Source organism: Labeo rohita, unplaced genomic scaffold (genome assembly GCF_022985175.1).
Source record: "Labeo rohita strain BAU-BD-2019 unplaced genomic scaffold, IGBB_LRoh.1.0 scaffold_1138, whole genome shotgun sequence".
NCBI classification, from domain to species: Eukaryota; Metazoa; Chordata; class Actinopteri; order Cypriniformes; family Cyprinidae; genus Labeo; species Labeo rohita.
The window spans coordinates 10,438-23,033 of NW_026127272.1; the positions used below are offsets into that span (position 1 = coordinate 10,438).

Here is a 12,596-nt window from a genome sequence, read left to right on the forward strand (position 1 = left end):
AAAGAACAAAGTCGTCTCCAATGTTATCTGAAACTCAACAGAGAGTACGGCCTGGCTGACTATCTGGTCTCAGTCAAGAATATAACACACAAACATTTACTGACGAAATACAGACTGAGTGACCACCAGCTGGCCATAGAAAAAGGACGACATAAAAAGACGTGGTTACCTAAAGAAGAGCGAATCTGTAATGAATGTAGATCAGGAGCAGTTGAGACGGAGGAACACTTCCTCCTCCACTGTGACAAATACACATCCTTAAGAGACTCACTCTACAGTCAAATACAGCAGATTATTCCTGAGTTTCAGTCACTCCATGAAAATGACAAATTAATAATATTACTTGGTGAAGGACCTACTTCCTCTTTGGTAGCACATCATATTTATAAATGCCACAAACTAAGAAGTAAAGAGTGAACACATCTGTATTAGTAGAACCATTAATGTTTATATGAATGAATATATATATATATATATATATATATATATATATATATTTTTTTTTTTTTTTTTTTTTTTTTTTTTTGAGAATTACAAAAGCTTTTATACTCTCAAAACCTTTGTGTCGATCTATCATTCACAGTCGATAATGTAAATAAACACCAGTATATTTATCGATATATTTATCAAATCCTCGGAGCGCTGCTGAGGTGTGGGCGAGAAATAGAAATCCCGGAGTGGATTTAGGGCAGCTGCGTTATTACATGCATTCAGCGTGGATTGAATTCCACTTCCCACACACGTGGTACTCTGCCTGCTGGAGTGCCACCTCATAATACCTTGTTCACTTTCTCGTCAGTGTGTTGTTTTTTTATTTTGATTCCAACATACTTGATTGCCCTAGGGTCCGTAGGAAAGCTCCTGAGTTTTTTTCTTTTACTTGTAACTATCGATAAAACTGGTTCGCTGTTAAAGCAGAAGAACAGCGTGCTTTTTTGAGACAGAATCTCTATTTATTTTCTGAGGGGAAAAGTTGTGAAAATGAAGCCTTTCTTTAAATCGCTTGCAGGGATCTTGTTTTTACTCGACCACGGTAAGAGTTTTGTTTCAACTACTTTTCCGAACTCTTAATTTTTGTGACCGCAGGCTGTGTTAAGGTGCTGTAGTGACTATAATGATTAGGATATTGCAACAGCAGCGCCCACCACAGCCACAAAATTCCGTAACGGTGTTAACAAAAAGGAACCTCACGCAGTTGAAATGCAGACCAGGGGTGCGTTTTCCGAAAGCAACGAGATGGTCGCAAGCTCTGTCGTTATAAATAGAGTTTGGAACTTACGACCATAGTTAGATAACGATGCTTTTGGGAAATGCCACCCAGGTTATTTTTCATTGGCTTTGTTAGTAATCTGGTCAATATCATGCTGTCAGTAAATGTTGGTTTATTTTACATCAGTGTATAAACGAATCAAATGTAGCTTACTTTTTTTTTTTTTTCGTGGGAAAATAGAGTGAATTCGGGTAATCTGGGACCCCACTAAACATTGGACGTCGGATAGACGTGCAGATCATGTCTATATTAGGTCCGTCGGTCAGGGTCACGTCACTACGACGTCCAATGTTTAGTGGGACATTTTTTTTCAATTATTATTTTGACTTCTGCGATTTATTTCGATATCTAAACATTAGATTAACACATCAGAACTTTTCTGAAAACCCTAAAATGTTTTCTAACCACACCTGAAGACAGAATGTAGACATTATGCCCAGCGGAGACATGCCACGCCTATTATTGTTTTTGTGCCATTGTGGTACATATGTATTATTCCTTTAAAAAAAAAAAAAAAAAAAAAGTCTCACCATACTTATGCATGCAAAACACAGTTTCAACAATGTTTTTAAAAAAAAAAAAAAAAAAAAAAAAAAAATTATGAAAAACATGACAAGTACAGAAATAAGAATATGTATATTCCAATTTCAGGAAAAAAAAAATATTTCTATCTCTACACAGGATTAACGATCTAGTGTGTTCATTCATTTAAATTAATTTCAAACTCTATTAAATTTGTTTAACATTTTCACATTTTTTTTTTTAAAAAAAAAAAAAAAAAAAAAAATAAGCAACGGGAAGCAACAATTTGATTAACAAATTATTAATTCGGTTACTCAAGTTCTATTCATATTGGGTTATTCAAGTTCTATTCATAACACTGTTTGCAGGTGAGACACGGCCATCATCATCTATCATGTCATTATCTTCTGCACGTTTAATGGTACCAATGGCTGCAAACTGCACAGGTATTAGCCTTTGTCATTAGATTTATAAAGTCACTAAATTCATATTTCTCCCATTAAAATGACTGTCTGTGGAATCGCCACAATGAAGTCATGTGAATTCCTGTTGACTAAATTTTGTTAGAACAGGAAATAAACACACCTGAGTTGAGGTGTCCCAGATAACACAATGTCCTAGATTCTCTGAATTCACCCTATAGAACTTGTGGAATGTTGGGAAGAAAAAAAAAATCATGATATGTAGTAAAACATTTTACAGCAATATTGTAGCATTGTTGTATTGTTTGGTTTATTTTATTTTTTTTATTTTTATTTTATTTTTATTTTTATTTTTTTGTTGTTCTTCAGTTGCATCTAGTGTTGGATCAGATGAAGTGTTGGTGTCTGTGATGGAGGAGGATTCAGTCATTTTTCACACTAGTGTTGTAACAAACCAACAAGAGGATATTAAATGGTATTTCAACACCACTCGCATCGCTCAAATCAATGGCCAATTCAGTTTTATCTGTACAGATGTTCAGTGTAACAAAGGTACTGAGAGATTCAGAGACAGACTGAAACTGGATAATCAAACTGGATCTCTGACCATCATGAACATCACAACCATGGACTCTGGAGTTTATGAACTGAAGGTTATTAGCAGCAGCAGCAGCGGTGAAAAAATCTTCAATGTTAATGTCAATAGTAAGTCATTAAAGAATAATTTTGTTTAAAAAAAAGTTGCAGTTGAGATGCAGATGACAATGTCTAATCTTATCAGACCATCAGATTATTATCTGTTTAAATAAGAAATCAAAATAAAAGAAGTATGTAAAAAAATTAAGCACAAAAAGGGCTTGTTGCAAGAAAGGGCTTGTTGCTTTTATCTTCATATTGTGAAGTCTGTTAATATTTTTAGCAGAAAGATCTTTCAGTAGATGTTGGTTTGTATTTCAGGTATTTCTGCTGCTGAACAAGAAGAAGTGAAAACAAACAAGGGAGAATCTTTCACTTTAGATTCCAGTGAAATAAGAAAACCAAACATTGTGATGACATGGTATTTTAATGACGCTCTCATTGCTCAAATTCCTGGTGATTCCAATAAAACCTTTACAGATATTCAGTGTAAAAATACAGATGAGGGATTCAGAGCCAGACTAGAGTTGAATCAGACTGGATCTCTGGCCATCAAAGATACCAGAATCACAGACTCTGGACTTTATAAACTACAGATCAACATCAGCGACAGCAGCTTCAGCATCACCAGAGTGAAGACATTCAGTGTTACTGTCACTGGTGAGTATAATTCAGTCATTCAAAGCATTTCCTGTTTGGTTATAGACAACAACTCAAGATTAATATTAGTAACATGCAGGATAATATCAGTTGAACAGTGTTTCCTGTTGAATACAGTTTCCTTTTGATTTTTAATATTTAACCGCTGTTGCTAAAAACAGCAGACAGCCCCATTTATTGGTTAAATCATTATCTTGATTTAAATTTTAAGATTAAGATATTTCAATATCTCAACCATGTTTGATCAAAGTAGAAAGGTGTAAATGTCAAAGATATTGTTAAATACTGGTTAGATTATCATTCACTCTGTAGCAATAATGACTGTCTTTACCTGTTCCGGATTCAGGTCTGTCTTCAGCTGCTGGAGTAATTGGTGCTGTGTTTGTTTTGCTGGGGATTGCAGCTGTAATTGCTGGTGTGTTTTGTTGTCGCCTCAAGAGATATAAACCAGCAGCACAGACTGTAAGTGTTTCATACAGCTGATGGTTTCAGTACAGTGGATTCTATAATTATGTAGGGTGTAACATAAATGTACACTGATCCTTTATTTTTAACATCACAGAATCAGTTCTCCAGTGATGCACTTAAAAAAAAAAAATGTTGTAACTCCCACATACAGGGTTCCAACGCTTCTTGAAAGTACTTGAATATCAGACACATGGATTCAAGGGCCTGGAAAGTACTTGAAAACAAATATAGGTCCTTAAAATTGCTCGAAATAAATTTTGTTTAGTAGAATGGTGCTATTTAAAAAAAAATTCTATATGCGCAGTCAAAGACTGAATGAAACAGCATTAATGATTGGGGTGGAGATGGGGTAGCGCGAGAGAAAAATGTGCATGTGAACTGATGCATACATTGCGCAGCCCTGCATGAACCTATGGAGAAGCAGTGCATTTGTGACTGAAAATTATTGCGTGCAACTATGAAAAATATTTAAGAGCATCAGTGTAAATGACCCTATCAGCATATTTGTGCTTGCGCTGCTGAGGGGAGCTTCAAAGGTTTCTGACGTACAACGTGTTTTTACAGTGGTGAGTAATGTAGCACAGACATATGTTAATTCTTTGATCATAACTACGTTTGCATGCATATTTTTTGGTATTGTTATGCTCCTTTTCAAAGTCTTGATTTTGTTTTAGGGGTTTACTAGAACATGCTCTCATGCTTGGTGGTTCGAAAAACATTATTTTTCACATAATTTACATTATTACAATACCTTTCTCCCAGCCTGGCACAAAAGGCGATTAGTTCCGGTTTTAATGGTTTTAATGAAGGCCAGCCTTCCAAAAAAAGGAAATGTGTTATGATTGGTTATCTATCCCAGTCCGTTGTGATTGGCGGTGTTTCAGTACTGCCACGCCCCTTATCAAAGCAGTTAGCGCAAGATAGATTACTAGTGAATCTTATGTTTTAAATATAGATATTTTTTCTTACAAAAACGCATGGATTCACTACAGGAGAGCCCCGGGAGCTGTGTGAGGCACTTTTTATTATGGATGCATGCACTTTATTAGACTTCAATTGCATTCGTCTGAAAGAAGGAAGTCATATACACCTAGGTTTATGCATTTTAAAAAATACTTGCGTTATAATTGAAGCTATCTACATTGTATGATGAATGAATGTCTTACCACACACTGCATGCGTCTGTAGTGCGTTACGGCTCCAATGCAGCGACTGGAGTAGATTGCAGCTTCGGCAAGTGTTTTGACCCCCTGTACTGCACACGTCTGCGGCGTGTTACTGCTCTGAAGGGGCCACTCTAGTCAATGCTTGTGTTTATACTTATCGCGTTAAAATTTGGATTTTTTTTGTTTTTTTTTTTTTTTTGTTTTGTTTTTTACATGCGCACACTGAACAAATATACTGTCTCCCATTGCATTATTGTATATATATATTGTCTCATCATTTGCACATAATAATCACTCTTCCACACTGCTTCTTCATTTATTTTTAACAGGAGAATTAATATTTATCCATCTATGGATAAATATTACATATTTACATACACAGTCCTCTGTGAATGAGCTACACTGATTACAATGGAACATTGCGATGAACGAAGGAGAGAGACAGATTTATTGATAAAGGGAGTTTGCAAATGATATTGATTTAATACAACAGTTCACTAAACAAGAAATCAATGTTAAGTGACTTGCATTGTCTGAACACTATTGCCTGATTTTGCTCTATTTCATCAATGAAAATTGTTTCAAACAGAGTAACAGCTTAGTTGCTGCACATCTCTGTTGTTTTATGTAATGCTTTTATGGGCCTTTTTAAATGAATCTGATTCAATTACCCATTCATAAAGACAGTTACTTGCTTCGTTCCTGAATGAATCAGCCATTCGAACTAATAAATTCAATGATTGATTCAGTGATAAAATCAGTGACTTGCCGCCACCTACTGGCAGTTTTACTTTCATTTTAAATGATCTTTTCTGTTATTTAAATCATTTAATATTTCTATATTCAAAATTTTATATATAAAACACTAACCTCAACAAGAAGTTATGAATTTCATTGCACTCATGCCCTGCTGAGCCTCATTAAACCATATGAAAATAAACTTACAAGCCACTTTTGTTTTCTTCTGTACCTCCTCTGTAGTACAATTTTTCTTATACTGATTTCATTTAATAAATGAAATTGGTAACTTATTCTTATTCTGCTTGTTTTTATTCTGTTGTAATAATAATAATAATAATAACAATAATAATAAACTTATAAATGTAATTGTTTTAATTTGACAAAAGATGACATACCTTTAGTAAAGTTAGAAAAATGCCATTACAAAGGTAAAAGCAAAATTTCCTGTAAATCACTTCAAGGAGTCAAATATCGTCTCGTAATGGAAAGGCTAATATTTTATCAGAATTTGATCACTGATTAGAAGGTGCTCCTGAAAAGAAAAGTGAAGAGCCCTGTTTAACCATTTTTATTAATTTAAAAATTGAGAAATTCTTTTAAATTTAAATATTTTACAAGAATTACAGTAAAAAAACAGTTTGAGCTTATAGCAATATTTGAGAAATTCAAAATTCCTTTGAATGCAACTTCTCAAAATGGTCTAAATTTATGAAACCTACACATTCAAAACCTCACTATTCTGAAATTTGTAAAGTAAATGTTAAAGTGATATGTTAAGTACTGTAAAGAGGTCTTTCATGACGCTACATATGCTGGTGTGTGAATTTAGTGTGAATTTAGTGTGAAACTAAATAATTTTATATTACTGTGCTACAGAAGATAAGTTTGATCCAGTTTTAGACACTGTTTTAAATATTGTGTAACTGACACATTAGTTACTTTTACCATTTGTGAATCTGTTTTCTTACAGGACAATGATCCAAAAGACATCGCTTTGAAGGACACAGACATCCTTAAATCAGACTCAGGACAAGCCTAAAATCGATGTACCATCATTTACCATTTTGATACTTTCATTGAAAGGTACACTAAAGAGAATTAGAAAATGATGCAGAGAAGTGGATCAGCTGAAACTCTCTTTAGAGTCACTGAGTTATGTGTCCAAGATTTCAATTTAAATTTTAGATTTAAATATAGATTTTTTTAATGAATTAAATCAATGCAACACTAGCAATAGCAACATCACTAGCAATAGATCAGCAAGTTCTTGGTGTTTTTCAGTATGTGCATTAGTAACGCTGCTAAACTGATGTAGACAGGGATAGTGAGCAATTACCGTTTTCTTATCCTTTGCACAGACATATTACTGCTAATCTGTTAGCAGTAATTACTGCTAATTTTAGACAGTTATACACTGTTATCAGCATATGTTGAAGTTGATTTGTCTCTTGTCATCAATGAGAGAATATGCACCCTTAATGCAGACCTTCACCGGCATTACTTTTGCGCAAAGTTTGCACGTTGCTTGTGTGATATCCATTGGCCCGCCTTTGTGGTTTAAAACAGAAATATTCTTAAACGCATGTATCTTAAACGCAGGGAGGCCTGAAAGAGGAATCAACTCTGTATGCCACACTGTCTGAAACACCCCAGCAAGCAATTTTGCGTTTAAAAGATGTCTATTATCCATTCAAATACAGCCCTGACGTCTAGGCTAAAACAAGGCAAAATTTAATAGACGTCTAACTATAACCCAAGAATAGACTAGACATCAGTTGGACCACTATTAAACGACTACATGTATACGTCTAATAGACAGGGAATATGGGTCTAGGCTAAAACAAGACTGAATTTGGGCTGTCAGTGAAAATGTAATAGATGTCTAACCATAGCCCAATAATAGACTAGTCATCAAATAGACAGCTAATGAACGCCTACGTATATACATCTAAAACACAACAAAATGGCCATCCATCCAAACAAACTACAGCTTTTATTAAGAACAATAACATTAACAACTTAAGACAATACAAAACTATAAAAATGCAATAAATAAATAAATAAATGAAATAATGACAAAATAAAATATTATAAATACATATCACTCAAATATAAATATTATGATGAAAATATTCAATTTAACAACTTAAGATAAAAAAAAAAAAATATAAAAATGAAAAATATATATTTTAAATATATAAAAGATATTTAAAAGAAATAAATAATACAAATCAAGAGCATGTTATCACACTTAACATTAAAACATTGCGGTTAAATGACAACGTTAAAAAAAAAAAAAAAAAAAAAAAAAAAAAAAAAAAAAAAGATGAATCATTTTGTTGGTTTAGTTATTTTAACAAATAAAACAACCAACAGTGACCTCAAAGTTTTTTTTTTTTTTTTTTTTCTTGTATAAAATGCTTCCCAGCTGCATTCCTCAAGTACAACTCTGTTGCTGCTGGGAAGCTGGTTATCACTGCATCTGCCAAATAATAATAACACTCTAAAAACAGATGGTGCTATATAGCACTAAAAGTGGTTCTTTGGCTCGTAACCATAGGGGAACCACTTTTAGTGCTATATAGCACCTATTTTAAAAGGTGCTATATGGCACCTTTGTCAAATTCAGAGGCTTAACAGGTTCTTTGTATGGCAGTGGTGCTATATAGCACCTTAACGACCCCAAAGAACCACTGAAGAACCGCTGAAGAACCAGACAGGGACTTGACCGGTTCTTTATACACTAACGGTGCTATATAGCACCACAATCACACCAAAGAACTGCTGAAGAACCGCTGAATCACCATTTTTTTTTCTGTGTGAATAATAATAATAATAATAATAATAATAATAATAATAATAGAATAAGAAAAGCTTTTTTGACATTTTTTTTTACTTTAATTTCACTAATTGTGACAGAGAGTCATTCTCTTTTACTTGGATGCACACTACAAACAAAAACGAGGTATATATTGTGCATCAAAAGAGAGAAGCTCTCTGGTAAATGTTGTGTTGTATATACATACCTCTAATATACATATTCTAATATGACTGAAAACAGTGCAGTCTTTTCAAATGCCTCCTCCTGCAACGGACCACCCCTTTAATGTTGAATTTGGACATGAGGGCAGTTGAGCACCCCCCCGCATCCCCGTTGTCAGCCACGCTGCAATTGGAGCGGTTTGCCATGCTCCGGCCCACTTGTACGGAGGTATTAGACGGTGTTAAATACTCTAAAACGAAAAATGTAAAAATCTGGCAAACTATTCAACGTGTTTTTGCAGCGCTGAGGAATGCAGATATATCTGCTGATCTCTTGAACGCAATAGCCCGAATCGTTTTAGTTTGTCAGAGTTCATTCACCTCTGAAAGCGCCGGATCGTTTTTTTTCAAATGCAGTTTTCTGCGCTCGTGAATCATCTCAAGACCAACTAAGCGCAGACGCGATGCAAATAAGGGATTCATTATGTAGTTTGGAGAGCTTCATTGAACTGAACTGAGATGAGTGGCGCTTTTACGTGATATTAAAGTGAGCGAGTTTTGCGCACTTTCTAGGCTATAATCCGTTCAGAATTTGTAGGAAACGTTCGTTTTACACGGTGCAATGTTTCGGGATGACATCTGCGTATTTATGGTGGATTATATGCTGAAAGTGGCCAGCGGAAGACTGATCATAGTCATACTCAATTTTGGCTTCTTAAATCATCACGACTTGTATAAAATAAAATATCTATAGATACGTTCAAGACAGTTCAAGTATAAAACAATGTTAGTTTAAACGTTAAACCTAGATAAATGTGTGCTATTAGGCGGATATGCCATTTGTGCGGAGAGTGCAAGATAAAACAAGATGCACAAAACACACTTCCGTTTAAATATGAACGCTGTGTATTGCGATATTGATGATTTATTTACTGTTAAAAGCAGTTCGCTTTGCTTAACTGATAGTGTGTCATGGGTCTAGTAGGCCTGAGCACATTGTTACACTGGGTGCCTCGCAATTATCTGTATAATCTGATGAATGGTATGTCGATGTTATGTGAGTGTATAAAAGTTTATGAAGTTGTTGAGGTTGATGGCACATTAACTGGCACATTTAGGTCGATTTAACCCCTTTGTGCCTGGGTTTATGCATTACGTTTACCTTAATTAATCTGGTATGTGTCTTCATCGTATGAAATGTATCAGATAAAAGGGATTGAACAGCGTTTAAAAATGAACATGTGACTAACATCCCAGTTGTATTCTTGTATCATCAGTTTAATTCTTATGTGTGCTTATGTGTACGTTGAGTATCTTATCCTGTTCAAAAAAAAAAAAAAAAAAAAAAAAAATGCTTTATTGTCACTGTGTCAGTTGAAAATGACACAAGTACTTTTTTTGAGATTAGAGCATGTGAACTGTGTAGAGAGAGCTTGTTAGCATGTTGATTATATTTTCTTATTTCTTCTGTTAGAATGGAAAGTGGTTGAAGTCACTCATGTTTGCATTCGGTCATTACTGGGAAAGAGTGATACATGTGTAATGTTGTAATTTGCTGAGCTTTTGTTATATGCATATGCTTTTATTCATTCAGAGTAAATACGCTATTAATGAAGCCATCACTGTAACGCTCTTTTTTTCTTATTGTTCTTTCTTACTCTCTTATACTTCTTTTCAAATCAAGATCAAATCACCTTTATTTATATACCGCCTTTAACAATACAGAATTGTGACAAGGCGGCTGTACAGTATTAAATAGGAAATAGTACATCAACAATGCCAAGGGCAACAGTAAACACTCAATTTTCAGGTAAAGGTAGTTAATGAAATACAACAAAATAAAGTACAATATTGTGTGAAGATAAAGTGTCCCCAACTAAGCAAGCCAGAGGCGACCAAAAACTCCATCGGTGACAAATGGAGAAAAAAAACCTTGGGAGAAACCAGGCTCAGTCGGGGGGCCAGTTCTCCTCTGGCCAGACACAGAGGACTCACCAGGTCCCGTGGTCCTGTGCCGACAGCCGTCTAGGTGACGAGGTCTTCACTGGGGATCTGGGGCTCATCTAGTCGATGTGTGACATTCAGGGCTGGTCGTCTCTAGGTGCTGATCCGCCGTCTGGGCTGGGTACGGACTGGATCCGGAGGACTGCAATGACCATCTGATCTGGATATGGACTGGATCTGGTGGTTAAGGTGACCTCGGAATACGAGAGAAACAGACTAATATTAGCATAGATCCACTGACGATGCACTGGTGCATCGGGTGTTACAGTGTTCCCGGTTCCGGTTGACCATTTCATACTTCTTCTCAGGAGTACTACACCAGCACGATCACTTGCATTTTTTTTTTTTTTTTTTTTTTTTTTAAGTGGAAACCATTTTAAATACTCTGTCATTTATGCTGATAAAAGAAAGAATAATACATCACTACAAATTGTAAAGGGTCTACTTTTATTTGTGTTCACCTACAATATCAACAAAACACAAACGGTATAAAATAAAGAAAACAAACGTGATGCGCTTTCTGTTGTCTCAGGAGCGCTTCACAAAAATGAACCTAAACTCAGCGAATACATACCTCACAGACATGATACATATATCTATAGAAAGCTTAAAAAAATTGTTTCGTTAAAGCTTTAAAGCTTTAACGAAACAAAGCAAATCGAAAACAAAAAAAATATTTCATTATGTAATCTGTAAAGATGCATTTCTGTTTAAAAGCGCATCTAAAGAGGAGATGGTGAGTCAGGATCGGCAACTTCATCCTTGCGACACTGACTCAGAAAACACTAGTTTATTACTGAATAATTAAAAAAAAAAAACTCTCCTTACTATTCCTAAACACCTTCCAAGCCGGTCTCGAAAGTGAAAGCAAAAGTGTAGTCTCGTGTTGTTTCCACCAGTGCGGATTTTTTTTTTTTCATCACCATATTTGGTGGATGTCTAAAATATAAAAATAAGAAGAAGCCTAAAACAGGCCCGAAGACCGTCCTGCGTTCTTGCCATTGCTATTCTTCAAAAACACACCAGATGGCGCCAATTATCAGTTCAATCAGTATCATACAACGTGCAGACTTGTAAATGTCTAAGAATTCAACTTTTGACAAACAATTATCTGTTTAAGACTGTATCTGTTTCAACAATATGAACCCAGTGTCTAAAAGCATTTATTTAATGTACTTATATCAAATGGCAGAGGTGATTTAAGGTTATGATACTAGGAGATGCTCTAGTATTGTTTGCATATGGCTTGTGTACACTTCAGATGCGTTATTTTCACTCGCTGAGTGATAAGCAGGTGAAAAAAAATCCACAGACTTGGATTGATGGAGGGACCTGAGCCTTATCTAGAAAACAGAATATCATAAAGATTGCTTTTTTGACTGGTAAACAAGCACACAGAGCACCCTATTGTTTCAAATGTGATAAGAAACATTTTAAATGGGGAGTCATCTCAGTTATCACCAGTAAAGTATGGAGTGCCACAAGGATCTGTTCTAGGTCCTCTACTATTTTCAATATACATGCTGCCCCTTGGTAATATTATTAGAAAACACGGGATTAGTTTCCATTGTTATGCTGATGATTGAAACTTCTGAATTATCAAAGTTAACAGAGTGCGTTAAAAATGTAAAAGATTGGATGACCAACAATTTTCTGCTATTAAATTCAGATAAGACAGAGATATTACTTATTGGACCTAAAAACAATACACAGAATCTTTTGACT

The 12,596-nt window shown here is 34.9% G+C and overlaps 1 protein-coding gene across 1 annotated transcript; it reads left to right on the top strand.

Moving 5' to 3' along the window:
* The first annotated feature begins 784 nt into the window (after positions 1 to 784).
* On the top strand, positions 785 to 6,988 carry LOC127157639 (uncharacterized). Its single transcript, XM_051100878.1, has 5 exons — positions 785 to 1,033; positions 2,584 to 2,919; positions 3,172 to 3,510; positions 3,857 to 3,972; positions 6,856 to 6,988. The coding sequence occupies exons 1-5, from the start codon at positions 982 to 984 to the stop codon at positions 6,922 to 6,924; spliced, it is 912 nt and encodes a 303-aa protein (XP_050956835.1). The 5' UTR covers positions 785 to 981; the 3' UTR covers positions 6,925 to 6,988.
* Positions 6,989 to 12,596: the final 5,608 nt, after the last annotated feature.